Source organism: Hippichthys cyanospilos, chromosome 8, assembly GCF_059441005.1.
Source record: "Hippichthys cyanospilos isolate Australia breed blue-spotted pipefish chromosome 8, RoL_Hcya_1.0, whole genome shotgun sequence".
NCBI classification, from domain to species: domain Eukaryota; kingdom Metazoa; phylum Chordata; class Actinopteri; order Syngnathiformes; family Syngnathidae; genus Hippichthys; species Hippichthys cyanospilos.
Window position 1 is genome coordinate 3,080,001 of NC_142376.1, and position 19,105 is coordinate 3,099,105.

Sequence of the window (19,105 nt, forward strand, 5' to 3'; positions counted from 1 at the left end):
CACACAGCATACGACTTCAAGACGACGGGAGCCGGGTGGCGCCGGCCGCCATATGCTGTTTACGGGAAGTGTCTCATTGTGAATATATTTGTGCGGAATTTAGGGCTCAAGTATTTTGGTTATCTTCGCAAGGGTGTAATGTAAATCTTTTTTTTTTGAGGGGGGGCCTCCTTTTTGAAAGAATAATTGATGACCACACCCCCCCCCCTCCAAAAAAAAAAAACATTCGTTATCAATATTGGGTAAACATAATCAGCTCAATTTGAGACTAAAAATGAATAACCACTCACATGAATACCCGCTGATATCGTGATACTTGCATGATATTCTACATTAGTCACGGAAAAGAGTAAAAGGGTAAAACCAAAATTAAGTCTATTGTGATACATGTAGCTAACTGGTTCCCGTTTTTTTAGAGCAGTTATCAACGTGAAAATGTTACTTCAGAATTGAGCAGATAATACGTGGCGTGGCTCAGATCCGATAATGCTAATATCAGCCTCTCCAATAAGTCTCCATAAAAAAACCTCTATTAGCACTCATACCCGGGTCAGATCGTTGTCATCATTGTCAGATTTATCAAACTCTGGAACTCCGTTTTGAATGATGGCGTTTCTCCAGCTACTGTACAGTTTCCAAGTGATTGACAGCTGATGCTGGGTAGCATCTAAATGTTTGGCTTGAACTATTCTGGAATGGTGAGAACTTAAGTCTTTAGGAATAGACTCTCGAATAAAAATTGTATACTCTGCCTGAAATATTTTAAAAAATAAATAATCACTTTTTGCATGGATGCTACTTTTAAAATAGACTTTAAGAACCCCATTTGAATCACTGTGGTAAGACGAACAAATAAGGTGAGCGGCGTAAACCAAGGACCCCCTTGAGTAAAAATTAAACATGCACAGTACTCATGATGTTAGCGATTAAAAAAAAAAAAAAAAAAAAGGCGTGAGGGCGGATCAAAGGAAACGGTACTGTTGCGTTTACGGGAAAAGGACGGGTGGGTGGAAAAAAAAGACATACAGGCTTCGGACAGGAGGGAGGAGGAGACACAAGCAGGAAGTCACACATCTAAGACAGGTGCACAGCTGCAGCAGGCTGCAGAGAGAACAGAGGGCAACCAAGGAAGGGGGGACAGAGAGAAAGAAGGATGTGAACAGGAACAATCACGTTTGTGTAGCCAGTGTGCGTGTTTGTATTATTCCTCAGCCAATCACGGCAGGTCGTAAAGAGGCGGGTGGTAGGGAGAGAGGCGAGTTGATCAAGGGGTGGTGGGGGGGGGGGGGGGGGGGGGCTGCTGCTGCTTGCGCGCCATGCTTGCGGCCAAGTCAACTCAGCCAGCAAGCTTACGTGTCCAAACGCAAAGCAAGGAGCATGAAGGACAGCGGGGAGGTGTGAAGGGAAGAAAAGGAGCGCTTGTTGGGTTATCAGCCATATCCAGGGTGTGGTCAGATTGATTTAGAAAGGGAGGGGGGGGGCGTCAGATGCGTCGCGATGAGATCTGAACTGCCGGGGCCGGCCAGTGAGTAGAAAACAGCGTTATACTAAAATCAAAAATGTGTGGCTTTACAAGGAAGGGGAAGGTGCTTGTTGTTTTTTTTGTTTTTTTTGTTTTGTTTTTTGTCAAATTAAGACGAGCTGACGTACGTGCTGCTGCACTCCCCAATTCGAGACGTATACCTCTGTATACAGGGGTTCGACAGCCGTCTGGCTTGCCGCATCTGCAACAACACAGCGCAAAGCAGGGTTAGAGCAGATGGGCTGTCTGCCCAAGGAGAGAGGGAGAAAAGGGAGGGGGGGTACCAAAAAGGATGCAAGAGAGAGAGAGAGACAGACAGGAAGACAACAGGTGGCCGAGGAGGGGAGGTGGAAGGAACAGCTGTGTCACTGACACCAAAAAGGGCAAATTGTAGGCGGGGCCGGAGCGAGCGTCTCCCCTGGCTGGTGACGCGAGGCTCCTTCGCTTGATTATTGAAGTTGAAGTCATGTGGCATGCGGTGAGGGACGTCTTGGGGTCAGTTACAAGTCATTCCATTAGATCCACTGCATGCTCACTCCAGCTAACATCAAGATCATTTTGCATTTTCTTGGCGCTAGTCAGCTCTTCATATACACTGGTAAGAGATCCTCGCCTACTTAATAAATTTTGACCCTGAAAGCATTTCGCTGAAAAACTCGCCTTGGTTGCATTTGTTCCTTGACTTTTTTCTAGCGCTACTAATGAATAAAGCACCTTTTTTTTTTTTCTTTCTTTGTAATGCATCCCTGAGGTATTGACACTCAGTATTGACAGCTCCAACAAATCCTTTGGACTTGGACTTTAAATTGCAGTTAAATTAATTTTCTGAATCATTCAACGAAAAAACAAATAAACAGAATATGGCATTGCTGATCTCACGCTCATTCAGAAGCTATCAAATGATACCATTGCGAGCTGAGCTGAATTGAACTCTACCGCTTGACTTCACTCAGGCCGGAGTTCTGAGTCACCAGTTTGGTGTCCGTTAAAAAAAAAAAAAAAAAAAAACGAATTATGTTCTGTGGTGTGAGTGACACATACTGTGGCAGCGGACCTCCCGGGTCCACGCTGGGCCACGATGGCCCCCGAGACGGCTTTGATCCAGCTGTGCATTTCTTCTGGGCTGTCGGCCTAGAATCAAGCGTAAACTTCTGGTAAGCCATTTTTAACATACTAAATGTATGAATATGCACCGCATGTACGTGGATATACAGTATTACGTTAGACAATGTACTGCTAGTTACACACATTACCTGTATGTAAAACGTCCTCGACGTGGTGACAACCTCAAACAGATTGTCACGCATCATAATGTCACTACAACCCCAAAAAATAAAAAAAAATAAAAAGGACAAGCTGTCACATCTTTACTTTCTCAATCAACAAGAAGAGGACAAACTGTACGTATTCAATACCTTTGCTTGCACTCCTGCACTTTGTGAACTTCCTTCAGGGGGATCATCCTCAGCGGCTCTTTCTCCTGCAGGCGGACCAACGGTAAACGGGACGAACGGTTTCATTTGCGAGTGCATTGTTCTTCAAACTGGGGTTGATAATGACACCGTCTTGCAGTAGACACAGAGTCTGTGCCCTCTGGGCCTTGTGTTATCTCATCACAATGACTGTGTGTGCGTGTGAGAGTGTGTCTGCGAGCGGCTTAAGCTGACACGAGAGGACGTAGGCCGGAGGGGCGCGAAGCATGACAGGACATGTGAAAGGAGGCCGAGGAAATTCCTTAGACTGCAGATAAAACATGCCTGGACACAGAGTTGTGTGTTTGCCATTTTTGCCTGCCTTGTATTGTGGAGTCAGTTCAAATCAAGCAAGTGTCACAGATTTAAGAGAGAAAAAAAAGACATGCAAGATTCCTAAAGAGAATGTTGTAACTGAAGAGCAAAGTTACCAGATCTGACTTGAAGTAGCTCATGGAGTTTTCCTCTAGGAGAAAATATCGCCGTTTCCAGTTCCTCATCTGGTGAAGGGAAAAGCAGGTCGTTAATTAACATCGGCGGTTGTCAAATGGGGATACGAATACCGCTAGGGGAACATGAAGCCACCTCTGGAAATGAGTGATTTTTTTTTTTTTTTAACAGGTCTCACCAAATCTAATGAAAAGTACTATCTTTATATGCAGTGACGCAACAGAACATCTTTACTTTCAAATTAAAAGCAAATTAACCGGAACATTGCCAAATTGTGTGGCTCTTTTGCAAAACATTGTTTGTCTTTATTTTGTTAAGTTTTACAGATTAATGGTACAATTTTCCAGCACACAAGCCAGAATTAAAACAGATGATGTTACAAGTTCTCAATTTTGGAGATACTGAATCAAATACGACTAAGATACTAGTACAAATACAAATGTAATTCCAACATTAAAGAGCTCATATACAGAAGACACAGCACTCTGGTTTAAGCCTTTTTTCCATCCAAAATTGCTTTGCACTGGTTAGCGGGCACATGGCTGGAAAAAGTATTTCACGGGGAGTACTGCAATACATTTATGGTGAAAATGATGCTGAAAGGGTGGTAGAAACTTACCACGGCGCCTTGCTTGACACAGTAGCCCGACTTGATGACTGTGTGGTCCTGGGTGGGCCTGCCCAGGAAGTACGGCAGCTGGCTGTGCGAGCGGTGCATGGCCTCGCGATCCGCCCGCTCTGCCCCGTCACCACCTTCATGCTGGAAAGGTTGACAAACGCTGGGTGAGACAGTGGCTCATTGAAATGTAATCGTCACATGTTGTCTTCGCCTGTAGGACAATGAAATTAACTGATCCTTGATTATATCAAAATACTGGAAAGGAATGAAATAACATTGTTCCGGGCTGGGGTTGGGAATTAAATCTATTTAATTCATTTCAAAACCACAATTCTGCACGTGGCAAAATTCCAAGACATGTTCCCAATGGGTACAAACTACCCACTTAAAAACTAATTTAAAATCAATATACATTACTGTTGTATGAAAATTTAGCTCAGGATTAATTTGTGAGTAAATCAAATTATCTAAATAAATGTGGGTTGGGTTTATTACTTCAATTAAAACTGATTAAAATTAGAATTGTTTAAAATGAGTGAAAAAATATTTAAATTTTTTATTCTATTCTCAACAATGTGAACAAATATAGATGTGACTTAACTGCGTGACAATCGTTTAATCTATTGTTAGACCTTTTTAATGGCATAACCAAAAAGTGACTCATTGTTTTTTTAAAAAAAATGTTGACGATCATTTGATGACTGACGCTAGGCTTTGTTTACCTGCGTCTGGGTCACAATGGGAACCCCTCCTATGATCTCTGTCTTATAAGACACTTGTTTCTTGGGTCCCGCGGCGTCTAGCGAAGACTTGTGGTTCTCGGAATTCTGCTGACTGTCGGAAGCTTTTGGAACCTGAAGAAACGGCAGACACACCCCGATTAATGGAAAACATCTTAGGTTTTCTTACGTAAAAAATTAAAAGCTGAAATAAATCGCATGGAGTGTTTTGTTAACTCATTCAGTGCCATGGACGAGAATTCTCGTCTTTTAAATGGCAATAACAATAATAAAATTCTCGTCAAATGTGTTTTTTTTAATAGAGAAGAGCTGACACCCTTGACTAATGCTTGCCTTATATAAACCAAATGAGCGCTGTAGCGCTAACTGTGACCATTGGATGGCAGTGTTTCCACACTTACAACAGCCATTACCTAAGTCAATTCTAACTCAAGAATGGAGGTCAATCTTTCATATGGCAGCAGCCATAGCAATAATATCGTGCTTGAACACCGAAGGCATCGCGGTCAACAAAACAAACAGCCTTTTATGCTTGGACTCGAGACTATATAAGCATCCCGTTAGTCATGCCCACTCATTCACTCGCGTCAACTTTTAGCATCTCAGTCCCCTCAAGAGATAAAGGGCATTTCCTTCTTAAAGTGACTCAACAGAATAAAAGTGCTTCATCTGAAGCGAAAGAAAAGAAGTCACATGACGCTTTTGTTAGCCTCACCGTGATCTTGGTGGCTTTATTGAGCGCGTTGACCCAGTCCACAAGGTCCTGCTGATCGTTGGCCTGCAGGAAGACCTTCCTCATCCCGGCATTGATGACTAGTGGACACAAAAAAAAGGAGCAAATGTTTGACAACTGATACCTAAAATTGTCCAAATCATGAGAATTTCAGCCTCTTAACAGTTAATTTCAGATTTCTTTAATCCTTCGTGAACGAAACTGATTGCATTTTGCGTGAGTCAAAATGAACATTTGCAAACATCCAATTTTATTTGTCTATTTCCTGGGATGTTATGGAACATATCAATCACCAAATCGTAAAAAATGTGCATTTTCTGGACAATATTTAATTAACATGTCCTATATTTAAGTAAAAGGATGTAAGTTAAAACATCTATTTTAACATCAGATTCATTGACAAAATAATCACCAAATTAATTGATGATTAATCTTTAGTTGCAGGCTGAATGCATATCCTTGAATCCTCTGGTGAATGCCTAAAAAGTTGTCTAAAATGTTTTTGTGAGGGTCATCTTTTTAGGTCTGCGTTCAAGCGTAAAATCTTGTGAATTATTTGAACTTGTATAACTTTAAGCGCACATTTCACGATGCTCCAAAATGGTCACTGACAACCAGGTGTACTGTGTGTTATAAAAAAATAAAAATGAATAAATAAAAAGATTTTTTTTGTGTGTGGTTGAGTCTGCACAACTCGGCTGCCTCGTTCTGCAACTGCCTACTCACTTCTCAGCATGACAAAGAGGGGGGAGGGGGCGGGGCGGGGGGGGGGGGGGGGGGGGGCTTCAAATAAATATTCAAATCCTTTTTTCACCAAGCCGGGACAGTATTTTTAGGTCAGGTGGTGATTAGCTACAGGAGCATAGTATTTAGCACATCCTGTCTCGCGTCCATTTCCGTAAGCGCTGAAGATGTGCGCGGCGAAAGCTTCACTTTCCTCTAAAAGCGGCGTCTGTGTCAACATCTGGTCAGGTAATTGAGCACGAGTGAGACCTCGCTCTTCCACTTTCCCCTACTTTGCCGTAAATAATCGTGTGAACTGAGCTGCGCTCCATCGCCCCCGTGGATGCGTAGCGTTCTCCGGACAGATGTGGGAGTCTCCCGGCGTGAGTCATGGCCGCAGACCCAAACGTATGCTGGGAAAGGGGCCCCCGCCAGCGCAGGGATGGTGTGTCAACACCGCATACAATGGCACACTGTCCGGTCCGGTTTCTCTCTCTTTTTTTTTCTTGTTTTGTTTTGTTAAAAGCCACCTGCGAGTGTGACCTCTGTCTGCCTTACAGTACGCGGCTACTCATCGCTTGTTTGGCGTCGTTGCCGGGGCGTAAGCAGGAAGAGGCGGAGCGGCGGGATCCATTGATGTATGCAAAAACATGTGGCCTACAAACGGAGCGCTTAAAAATAACCTCTTGACATCTGTGATTCAGGTTCCGATATGAGTGGCGACATCCTGTCAGAAGCTCGGTGAAGCGCGCTGGCGTACACACACACACATCCCTATAAGTCAACTTCTTGTCACAGACAAGCGTTTCCTGCGATTGAAGTATTCCAAAATGTAGGATGATAAACACTCGCAGGCACAAGTCAAAGAGTTTTGTGATTTAGCGAAGACCGCAAAGACTGTTTATTAATGGTTCCTCACTGGCTTTTGACATTGCTGTGCGCAATTAAAACCACCCGCTAAGAAGTTCTTCTGGACGTCGCCTTCTTCACTGTTTGAGTCTCACTCTGACCTTGTGGAGCTGCGTTATTAGCGTTTGTTGTTCAACGGTGAGTCATCTGACTTTGCTGCCAAGCTCTGCCCTTAACAATGACGGAAACTAATTCTTGGAAATATAGCATCGCCCATCTGTTTAGTGCACTTCATTCAAATTTGGTAACTATGCTCGCTAACATGGTTACATGTTTCTGGTCATTACTGGGATGCTGTGAGGAAAAATATGCTCAGTCTTGCAATGTGTGATATCATGGGCTTGTGTAGTTCTGGGCTGGTGCTTTTCGAGGTGGAAAAGTCATCAGAAGTTGTGACTTTTTCAGTATGAAGGGATAGCACCTCTGGCCAACTCAATGGTGAGCCAGCTGTTCTGTTCATGGAGTCCATTCAGAGTTTTATTTGAACACAGTTACCAGTGAGCCACTTCTATAAATAATAAAAAAAGATGGGCAATTTATACATTGCCAGAGACAATTTGTACATCACTTTGTAAAACTTGTGGTTGATTTTGTGGTCTGTTGCATGTATCAGAAAATCTCATTTAATGCAAATTATTGTCCTAAGATGGAACAGTACGTTATCCTTTTCAAATTAAAAACAAATGAATTGGAACATGAAGTGGGAATTTGTACTCATAATAGAACAGTCTAGCAAATATTATGTTGGAAAGTATATTTTCTTACATTAGTGATAATAGACCAGTCTAGCGAACTTTATTTTAGAAATCAATCAGACAAACTCTCTAGGAGTGGTTGGAACCCTAAAATGGTCACGTTAAAAAAAAAAAAAAAATCAGGAGCCCGAATCTTTTCAGAGGTGGGGCCTTGAGATCTTTTGCAGGTCTCTATTCATGATATGCTCCCAAATCTTCTGTAAAAATATCTGAGTATAAATAATTGAGCAAGCATATGTCAACTGTTATTAAAACACCTGAGAACTATTTTAAACTTGAAATAAAATGCAGAATAATCACTTTTGACTTCCTACTTCTGACATTACATTTGTGTTCAAATCGCAAACTAGATTAGCTTTAACCACATTAACATTAATTGGCATTTGGTCTTTAATTTTTGTTTGTGTGGTGAAAGCCTGACAGGAATGTGTTAATGGCAATACTCTGCCAACGATAACAAACAACTAAGCTGCTGCGTGGCCACTTCTGCATCAATATGTGTCGACTATAAACACTCTCCATGCCCTTGTGTGTCACTTGTCCCGCCTCTAAAACGATCTAAGCAATTGATCACAGATCTCAAACATGCGCGAACAGAAACGTTCTTACCGAAACAGAACTCTGCCTTTGGCCGCAGCTTGGTGGCGTCGCTGACCTACGGGAGAACAAAACTTGTAAATGTTTCATTTCTAAAAGTTGAATTGGAATTGACAAGCTCCCGTGTTTGTGTCTAGCCAACCATCAAATGTATGCAAGCGAGGGAAGAACACGAACCACAACCTGAAAACCGTGAGGCAGACCAACTAGGTCACCCTACCGTCTTCAGTCAACGCCAGACAAGATGTTTTGTCTTACCTTAGAAATGTAAGTGAGCTTCAAGGAGCCGACGCAGTCTGCGCCAATTGGAAGATTCTGTGGCATAATGATGAGGAACATCAGAAATACGTAAATAATGATCAAACAGGCTTCCTGTTACAGCACCAAAATTCTGGGATTGTGACTTTAACCTCATTAAAATTTAGACCTTTGCATACTATAAAAAGAAACGACGGTGAATTATTCAAACTTTCTCCGGTGCTACACCGTCTATGAATACTTCATGCAACAACAGAGCACTTACACACACAGCCATGCTAATGCGCCGCGACGACGCGGTTAGATGACAAATGTGGCGAGGTTGAGCCGATCCCCACTTAACTGATGCCTGACCTCCTTGTAAAACACCGTCGTCTCTCAGTCTACCAAGACTTTTAGATAATAACTGAGAACATAGAGAGGGAGTGCCTGGGATACATTCATGATGCTACGTGCTAAGCTAACACCCCCTCTGTTACCTGCGGGTTGTCCATGAACCACACCAGGCTGCCCTGCTGCGTGTCCAGGATGAAGTAGCGGCGCAGGAACTTGCCGCTGCTCTCGTGCTCCTCGATGTCCAGGAAGCCACAGATGCGGTTCTGCCGGTCCACGTAAGGCATGGCGCTGCCGGGACATTCCCTGGCCTGCTCGAGCCGAAAAAGCGGAGGGGGAGAGGAGTCTTCAGACAAAGGGCAAGGAAGAACTCCTGGATGGGAGAACGATCAAGAAAAAAAAATAAGGATGAAGAATTGAATTGTCTTTGCCTATTCCTCTTTTTTTTTTGCGGTGATTGACAGCAAGAGCTCAGTGTACTGCCAAGCTCACGTGACCCAAAACAAAACCGGCCCCACCCACTCCCCCCCGTTTTTATGCTCGGCACATCCCTGTTTTTTCTTACCCAGTAACACACACGCGCACACACTCTCTGTCACGTTCTATTCCAACTCCTCCACCCACCCTGTCTTGTTCTTTCTGTCGGCTTTTTTCACTCCCGTCTCCTCCTTTTTTTTTTTTTTTTTTTTAATTCCCCCTATCCCCTCCCAACTGCGCTCTCATCTGATTTGGCAAGCCTCCGGCCTGCCCACTCAATCTCCTCCCCCTCTCTTCTGAAGCCGAGCGCCCACTCGAGCGTGGTGAAAAGGAGAAAGACGACGACGACGAAAAAAAAAAAAACCCTAGGCGGGTGAGTTAACCCCTGCGGGAGCTGAGGCGGTGGGAGGCAGTGAGCACGAATTAACCGGTGTACATGACACACACCTTAATGCTACATCGCGCTAAAGCAAACTACATTGGTGTATATACGGCAGTGGAAGCCCATAAAAATTGCACAATTTGAAGTCTGACCTACATTCTGTGGAAAATTACGCCTGTCTCCACCCACCCAAATATACCAATGATAGCAAAACGTGTGAAGTTGAACAACCTGCTGTCTAATTTGATTGAAAGAGAAAAAAAAACAAAATTGCACATCCACTTCAAATGTCTGTAATCTGATCTAAAATGAATTTCTCCCCAAAAAATGAAGATCTTAATGTCTCCACATACTCAAATAATTACCCAGGTCTTTTGGCCACACTACAGCATGTACACAAAAATACATAACTGCGGCAGTGCTTTGAGATACAAGAGGGGGTGCAATAAATCTAATCTAATAATCCGCAACTAATTCAGAATCAAATTAATCATTATACAGTGGCTGACACAATTAGAGGCATATAGTTTTCATCCTCTGGGAGGATCTGGGACCTCTACACTATACAGACATCATATCGGCCAGAATATTGCCCCTGTGAATTTCTGAAATTTTCCTGCAAGAATGAATTGAGCAGGTAGGTACAAATAAGGAAGTCTTGGGATGTCTCTGTAAAACACCACGTCTCAATGTGAAGTCCCTTGTGGGCGGGCGTAGCGTTAATGTAAGCATACTACAGCTCCGGCCTGTTTAAGCATCTCAACTCGGTGAGTGAGATGGCTTCACGGAAAGAAAGGCAGATAAAGACGCTCTTTCTCCAGCGCATTACAAGCGCCGTGCGGGCGGACGGGGGACAACAAAAGACCCGGTTGTTGTGCTGCACCGAGTCTGGAGCGCTGAGAGCATCTCAGTTAGCCGCGATGTGGACTTGAATGGTCATACACAGTAAGGAGAAGATAACCGTTTAAGCGCAGACACAAGCGCTGTTTGTTGGCCGACTATGAGAGATGCTTCTGTAAAGTCAAGCCTGCGAATGAGATGCTGAGTGCAGGTTTCGTGTCAGGAAAATCCATGTTCATTTTTTTCGTAGTAAGCAGCAAAACTACAAGCACTTGCAAAAAGTTGATGAGTATTTTTTGGCACAACTAGAGGGGCTGAATAGCAAAATTCAAAGCACTTTTTTTTTTTTTTTTTAATTTACAACTACGTCCGCTTCTCTGACTTTCTATTTTTTGCAAGCACCTAGCATTGCTATGCACATTAAGTGCTCTACAAATAAAGTCTCTTTACCTTCTTTACCATCTTCTGGGACTCTTGAGGCTAGAATCTAGACTTTTTTTTTTCAGGGCTGATACAAATACCGATGATTAGTATTCAACGGAAACACTAAAATTTCAAACAAATAGTTCCCCGAAGTTAACACAGTTTTAAAGTTATTTATTATAAGATTTTTAGAGGCAAATGCCATAAAACGAAAGCAGACTACCATTGTGTTGAATCAAAGTAAAACATTTACAAACTTTAAGCAGCGATCAATAATAAATACAATTTTGTGCCCAAACAAAGCAGTAACAAAGTTGTTAAAAAAAAAAAAACAACCTCCTAATAGTGCATTTCTTGCCCTGTGTGGCTAGAATCACACTGCAGCCGAAAGTGACACCATTTTTACATGTTTGCCCCTATTTCATTTGCATATGACCTTTGATGGAGGTGTGAACCCCTCAAATCTGATTTTTTCAAATGTAACCTAGACCCCTTGGGTATATGGTACTAAATCTGATACGTATCAGATCTTTTTACATGCAACTATATGCAGGTCTGAATGGCCAGGTCGTGGCCCCAAAAAATTGCCCCAAATTTCAAGACATTTTAAGGAAAATGCTAAATTTCTTTAAAATTATATGTGATTGTATTTTGGGGAAGTTTGGGGTATTAGTTGTACAAGTGGTGTCAGTGTACTTGGTGCTCGGTGACCACTCAAGTGTTGAGTACTCGCACTGGTATCTGTCTGAAAAAAAAAATGGTATCCTACATCCCGATAAAATCCTGAATTTTCCTTGCCCCAGATCTATAGTCTTAGACTCCTTTAAACAGGACCGATAAATAAAAGTCATCAAAAGTTCTGAGATCAAATTAAGTTCACCTAAGGTTGACATTCAATTTAAGGATCATTTTTAAAGTTAACCTTGACGCCGAATAGTTCCAGGTACTCGTGAGTGGTGCACATTGAGAAAGTACTCAACTCTGTTCAGTGAGTACAAAAATGGAGCGTGGTGTTCTTGTGGGGATGGGCAGCTTGAACAGAAAAGCCAACATTTGCTACGCCGGCGCTTTTCTGCCCGGCGTCACGTGGCGCCCAACTGGTCATGCAGGGACAGTGATGGGTCATAAAAAAAAAAAAAAAAAAAAAGAGCACAGGCCAGCTGGGCACCTCGGCAGAGTCAATATTTTCATTGAGATGGTCATCTGGAGCCCCTGTTGTAAGGAACAGCTGCTGTGGAGCATGTGAGCTTGCGTGTTTCTCGTGGGGCAACAGTATGTTAAGTTTTAGAGGACCAAATGGTTGGGGGGGGGGGGGCGGGGGGGGGGGGGGGGGGGTTCCTTCAGCAAGGCAGCTGAAACCAACTGTCAAGTTACCGCCGGTTCACGCAAAACGACTGATTAATGACGCGTATACCATATAGCCATACATACAATGGCACCATAACGATGCCAGTGGTCAATCATCAATAACAATAAAATATCAGGATAAAAAAATTGACCATGAAAAAGACAAATGCTTTTGGGATCCTTCTTGCAATTTCCCATCTTATGACATAATCTTTCAGTGTTGTAAAGCAACACAAGTGCTGTGATGTTGCCATGGGTTGTAGCAAACAACCTCTATGATAAATAAGGTTATTGTTAACACACATTTATGGCCATTGCATTTTTAGACAGCAATTTGGTGACCAAGGTGGAGTTTCAGTTTGTATCACTGCACTCGTTCCTTGACGTCACACCCAAGGTTTCGGTTTAAAGACTAGTCCCAATCGGAATAGCCAAAGCTAGTGAACCTGTAACTGTACTTGAAACAAACTATCAAAGATTTTGTACAGAAGTAACATATATCTTGTTTAGTTTAAATAAATAAATGCAAACAGACTCTTCTAAGACAGTCACAGTCCCCATCACAGGTAAAGTATTTTTTTCAGAGCCATTAGCTGCTTGTATCATCCTTTGGCCTAACAAGAAACCCCTAGCAGTATTATTTTAAGACAATGCATATCATAGAGAAATGGCAGTAGTGTTTGCAGTGTTTCTTTAGTCTTGCTCCCTCCCGCCTTCATGCGTAACTGCTCATCTCTCCCCTTACTGCTTGCCAAAAAGGACAGAAAAATAATTGTAGGCAATCAACTTTAAAAAGGCAACTCGCTCTCGCTTGGACATCCCCTCAAAAATGAAATAAAAGCTCATTATCCACTCAAAAAGGAAATCAGGATTACCAATGACAGCAATCATGAGTGAATACTGAAATGAAATAGTTTATTTTAAACAGTAAAGTATAAAACTGGTAATTGGCTCATTACCTAAGTGTAATAAATGTCCTGTTTTTTTTTAGTCATAAGACAATATGGTGCTTTTTTTCTTCTTCTTCTTTTGAAGAGTTCGAAACTGATTCAGTACCGTGTCGAAAGTGTCGACAGCGGTAAAAGTGCAGGTGCTTTAGACCGGGTAAAAGGTCGACTGTCCAACACAGCCATGGTCACTCATACCTTCATCTAATGAAGCACTTCGGGCCGAACACGTTTCAACATGCCTCGGCCTCCCACCGCGAATTCGGCAAGGCCCGGTCGGTTGGTCCCGGGGGGGCTCCGTCTACCACTCGGTTTGTATCACTGTACACCGTGAATAAGATACCGGTGACACCGACTATGACCTGGGTTAGCTAAACGAGCTAGTTAGCAATGTTTAGCAGCAAGTGCCCGAAGTTAACCGGGGAGAAACTGTAATTGGCCCTACGAGATTCAACATTTAGCAAATATTCTAGAATACACAAACACTAAATTACAGTGTAACGATTAAAAAAATAAATTCGTGTCGAGAAGTAAATTTTACTCATTAACCCGGCGACGCTAACGCTGGCGAGCGTCACTGCTATAAGGCGTTCCCAGCAACGAACCGCATCCCGAGCAGAATATTAAAAAAAAACACACGGCTCAATTCAATGCCAAGTCGGAGACTTGGCTAGGCTGGTCACTTTTCTTACCCGCAGTATGTGGCCTCGGTTGCCGCCTGGCTGTTGCTGGGGGTCGCCCTTCTCCTACTCAGCCCATCTCTCATCCACCAGTACAGGACACCACAGGCAAGACTTAAAACTGAGGAGCTGCAGAGATCGTCACGAAAGACGATGATCAACTCTCATTTTAAAACTGTAGTGCCCCTCTAGTGTCATTTAGGAAAAATTGGGTAAATATGTAAACTTAATAAGGTGATTTATTTTTCTTTTTTACATATGTAACTTACTGTACTTTCCGAAAACTTGCGGGTCGTTTCTGTTTTTATTTAACGCCAGAGTGAGAGGTGTGTTATGTTTATACACTCTTGGAGGATGGACAGCCTGAGCAGAGTATCAATGGAGCGACATCTGGCGGTCATATATGGTATTGTCAGATTACTTAGTTTATTTGTTGTTTTGTTTTGTATTTTCAGGACGTGAACGAATAGTCCTGCGCCTTCCAGCATCACTCGACACAAAAAAATCACTTTTATTTATTTATTTTTTTTAGAGAGAAAAAAAGTAGTCGACAATATTGGATTGCAAAAATCATAATATACGGTAATCCACACACTGCAAATGAGGAAGGACATCAACAAGTACAGTATGTACTGTATGATTGTATGATTGATGCACATTACATAACACTTGGCTGCACCGCTCGTTCTTTAAAACATTTAGATTTTTTTTCAAACCCAAATCGCAATCAAATGTTCTCACTGGCTTCATAACTGCACGAGCCTAACATACACATTGGCATACATGCATAAAACAAACAGGTTTTCCACTCTGCAGTCACACTTCAATGCAACCTGTATGTTTGAGAGGGCGTTGACGAACACAGGAAGACACGCACCCACGAGTCAAGTTTGAACAAGCTGAGCACGAAAGGAAAGTGTAGGCGCTCAAGCTTTCCTGTTCAATGAACTTGGCACCTTTCTGAGCTTTTGTTTGATTATTTTTTTGGGGGGTCCAGGTTGCCATGGAGGAGGAGGATGGGGACACTCTCATGGAGCTGAAGGCCTTCTCTTCCCTGCGACCCCAGCCCAGGTTTCGCTCCCACAGCGATGCCTCGGGCTTCACCGCCAAAATCCTGTGGAGGCTCAGAAGATCTCGTGAAGGTAGGAAAAAAAATACCTCAGGTAGCAGAAAGACATATCATTGTGTAAGTCTTTATCGGTCTATCGGTAGGTAGCCTATCAGTCTGGAGATGTGCATTTTTTTAAATAATTCAAAACAATTCCCAGTTGTGTCCAGTTCTTGTCAAACTATCTCAAGAATTACAGCACAATTCACACTGTCCCGCTGAAAATAGCCCGTTTGAAAATGTGGCAAGTGAAGAAATGCACTCCCTATATTATGCTGGGTGAAATTTAAAGCAGGCATTACAGTGGGCAAAGTGCGTTGATTCTGTGTTTTTGTTTGTCTCACTTAAATGTCACTGTTCCATTTTTGCAACCACAAGTGTTACTGTGGTTCCAAGTGTTTCCTATTAGCTGGCTTTAGCGTTTCAGCCTCACTCCTTTGTGGGTGCACCAACGTTTGTTGAATACAATGTAATCTGACCAGAATGCTTATCTTTGTTCTGGTCCTTTTAACACGATCTTTTCAACATTATCATTGAAAAAAAAAGTGCAGTATAGTATCGAGTAGCATTTTTAATAATACAATGGACCCTCCAGACGCAAGTGGAGGCCTTGTGGTTTGCATGTGGACCTTCTGAGTAAGGCTGCATGAAAGCCAATACCAGGTATCGGTCTCGAGTCGATAATGCCGTAACAGAAAGTGTACGGTTTCGTTTTCAAATCAAGAGCAAATTAATTGGAACATTAGGTGACTAATTGCTAAACTGTTTTATAATGACTCCTTTGCAACGCATTGTATGCCGTTCTTTTGTTAAGTTTTATATAGATGCATGTTGTTCTTGGTGAAACAATTTTCCCGCTGACGAACCAGAAAAAAGAGAGATATTATTACTTAATCTGTCTTGTGGAGTTATTGAATGATATATGCAAGGAGATAACAACTACAAATGAAGCTGGGAATTTTAAGAAATCAGACATGACACAACATTTTATTCAATACTTTTTTTATTTGTTTTTGAATACAAACATACTTTGCGCTAGCTAGCTGCAAAAAAAATCATTCACATGAGATATGGTATTGAAAAAAAGAGTGTGAATAATCACACTGGTATCAATTAAAAAGAACTGTTATTGTAAAAACCTAGTTCTTAATTTCAGGTTTTATTTTTATTTTTTTACTAACAATACCCCACCATTTTTACCAACATAAGTGCATCTTTGTTGATTTATTAATGCGACTAATACTGATAGACCGGACAATTAAATGTTCCTCCACTAGATGGCAGATGGTACAATTTACCCGTTGTAAAAATGATGTAAAAATCAAAAGTAGTCATGAAAAGTATTAGGATGGAATTCTGTTTCAACGTTTTATTATTGGAACGTTTTCCCTCGTAAGTCGGCCAGCGTCCCAACACGATATTGCGTTCAACTCTATTGTTTGTGTGTGTACAACAGTATAAAACGGCTTGTGTATCATCATTAGGGAAGTTGTTTCCACAAATAGTCCGCAAGGAATGATGTGTAGACTGTAAATAGCATTCTGTCCTCCAAATGGACGCTCTATTACTTTCCTCTAATTACACAGGGAGAGAGCGGGAGAGGCTGGAGCAGACAAAATATAAAACGGCTTAAAAGTGAGAGAAGGGAAGAAAACTGTGAGTTGAAATGACAAAAATAAAATAGGAGATGGGTTCAATTAGATGTGAGCGCAGTGTGATTAAGGAGGAGGACGAGAACGCAGACGGAAAAAGGCTGTAGAAATGGCAAAGGAGGGGGGTGTCGCCCTGCTGCTGGAAATAGCCCGGATTAGACAGCATTTGAGTTGACAATAGGCACTTGTTAGAATTTGTGCGCTTTTTTATTGTGCAGAGCAGACATGGTTCCTTACTGAAATGCATACATTTTGAGAGAAAGCGAGGCAAAATAAACTGCAGGCAAAATAAAGACAAAAGTACTGTACAGTTGCATTGTAACTGTTATAATAGAATGTTATAAATGTTTCCGGACTATAATCCGCACCGGTATATAAGTCGCAGCAGCAAAATATGAGCAAAAAAATGATTTTTGTCACAGATAAGCCACACTGGACTATAAACCGCAGGTAATAAAATGAGAGATAGGTAATAAAATATGAGATATTTCTGCAAACATATTTATAGAAAATAGATGAATGGATATTTTCATCACTAACAGAATACTGTTAGTTAAATAGCAGTTAGAAATTGAAATCAATAGCATCTTGTTTTTTTTTTTTTCCCTTTGATAGATTAGTTTAGTGAACATGAAAACACATTGCACATAATTCATTCAATTTTCAGTTCTATTTCATAGTTGTTCCATAAATTGAAACCTCGAAAAGATACACACATTTGCTTGCAAAAAAAAATAATAATTGAAAAAAACAACAACAGATAAGCCGCACTGGACTATAAGCCGCAAGTCTCAAATCATGAGGAAAAAGTCGCGGCTTATAGTCCGAAAAATACGGTAATAGTCTTTACGCGCCACAAGATGGCACCAAAGCGCTGTTTGTCTCCAGGAAAATCCTCAACTGACTTCAACTTAGTTCCTTGGCACTTAGGGCCCTACACACACCAGGTGGTGTTCCCACCGCGTAGTGTATATTTTGCGCAATGCATCATGCCCGTAGCATTATTTTTACGCGAATGAACAGACTGCTTTCGTTCGCCGTGATTTCGAACACCAAAGTCGCGATGTGAGAAAGAACGAGAGAAATCATGCAAGTTCTTAATGAAGGGGGGCTTGATAAAGATTTTGACTTTCGCCCCGCTTGTTTTTTTCCTGCGTTTGTCATTTCCGGTTCTCGTCTCGTTCTGTGCCCTGATTCGCTAGCTAAACAGACGCTCAGAGTGAAGATTCTTCTGATTGTCCCGACTCGATTCAACATGCTGAGACCGGAAAGCTTTTTCAAACTCCTACATTCCGATGGAGCTTCACCGTAACAAGCACGACGAGTTCCGACCCCCCTCATCGGCTCGGTGTATTGAGGCCCTAAGATGCCACAAGATGGCGCCAAACACTTTTTGTCTCTATGAAACTCCTAAACTGACCTCAACACAGTTCCTCGTCACTTTAAAGCATAGGTGTCGAACTCCAGTCCTGGAGGGCCGGTATCCTGCATGTTTTGGAATCGTCTCTCTCAAACACACCTGATTCAAGGGATTCGGATCATTTTCAAGCTCCTGTCAATGAATGAATCATTTGAACGAGGTGTGTTGGGGTGAGAAATCCAGAAAACATGAAGGACACCGGCAACCAAGTTAAATGTGAATGCCGCATGTGTCGTTTGAACTGGGTCTTCCAGTTTTACAGAAAAAGCCGCCAAGTTATTCTTTTTACATTCATGGAAACGTGAGTAAGCCTTTTCTTTCTTATCGTGTGGTTAAAATACCACCTTTCCATTTTATCAATAACTAGTTACTAACTAAAAGCCATCCAATCTAGTCATTCGGTTTTTCATTTGGTTCCTTAGCCGTGTCTGCTTGTAGATCATATTTTATAATGTGTTGGATCATTATCTCTAATCGTGTTGATTAAAAAAAAAACAGGAAATTAAACAAATAAAAACCCTGCAGCAGAACAATACTCTCGTGATTAGATAAGTCTTCATATTCTAGGCTCAATATTGACACTTTATTATTAGAATTATGCTTCATCTGAAATGCTTCCAACTCAGTAACGTGTTTTGTATTTTGAAGAATATCTAAAACCAGTCTGAGGTAAGAGATTAAGTAAAAGCTGTTTTGTACTTCATCATATTTTTTTATG

The 19,105-nt window shown here is 41.9% G+C and overlaps 2 protein-coding genes across 6 annotated transcripts in view; one reads left to right on the forward strand and one right to left on the reverse strand.

Moving 5' to 3' along the window:
* plekha1a (pleckstrin homology domain containing, family A (phosphoinositide binding specific) member 1a) overlaps window positions 1-14,341 on the reverse strand; it is a 17,091-nt gene extending 2,750 nt beyond the window's left edge. For 2 of the 4 annotated variants that reach the window (XR_015866374.1, XM_088421153.1), the window contains exons 1-13: window positions 14,220-14,341; window positions 9,258-9,484; window positions 8,779-8,835; window positions 8,533-8,578; window positions 5,519-5,616; window positions 4,786-4,917; window positions 4,064-4,204; window positions 3,426-3,494; window positions 2,938-3,002; window positions 2,776-2,839; window positions 2,564-2,653; window positions 1,651-1,724; window positions 1,027-1,101 (exon numbers count right to left, since the gene is read on the reverse strand). Coding sequence is in view for 3 of the 4 variants with exons in the window: in XM_088421153.1 (XP_088277279.1) it covers window positions 1,027-1,101; window positions 1,651-1,724; window positions 2,564-2,653; window positions 2,776-2,839; window positions 2,938-3,002; window positions 3,426-3,494; window positions 4,064-4,204; window positions 4,786-4,917; window positions 5,519-5,616; window positions 8,533-8,578; window positions 8,779-8,835; window positions 9,258-9,398 (1,052 nt within the window). In the remaining variant the exon portion in view is untranslated. The remainder of the gene's footprint in view (window positions 1-1,026; window positions 1,102-1,650; window positions 1,725-2,563; window positions 2,654-2,775; window positions 2,840-2,937; window positions 3,003-3,425; window positions 3,495-4,063; window positions 4,205-4,785; window positions 4,918-5,518; window positions 5,617-8,532; window positions 8,579-8,778; window positions 8,836-9,257; window positions 9,485-14,219) is intronic. The other 2 variants (XM_088421155.1, XM_088421154.1) reach the window with 2 other exon arrangements.
* Window positions 13,699-19,105, forward strand: part of phactr2 (phosphatase and actin regulator 2) — a 29,992-nt gene continuing 24,585 nt past the window's right edge. For both annotated transcript variants that reach the window (XM_088421147.1, XM_088421148.1), the window contains exons 1-2: window positions 13,699-13,838; window positions 15,008-15,349. In XM_088421147.1, the coding sequence (XP_088277273.1) occupies window positions 15,211-15,349 (139 nt within the window). In that variant the 5' untranslated portion in view covers window positions 13,699-13,838; window positions 15,008-15,210. The remainder of the gene's footprint in view (window positions 13,839-15,007; window positions 15,350-19,105) is intronic.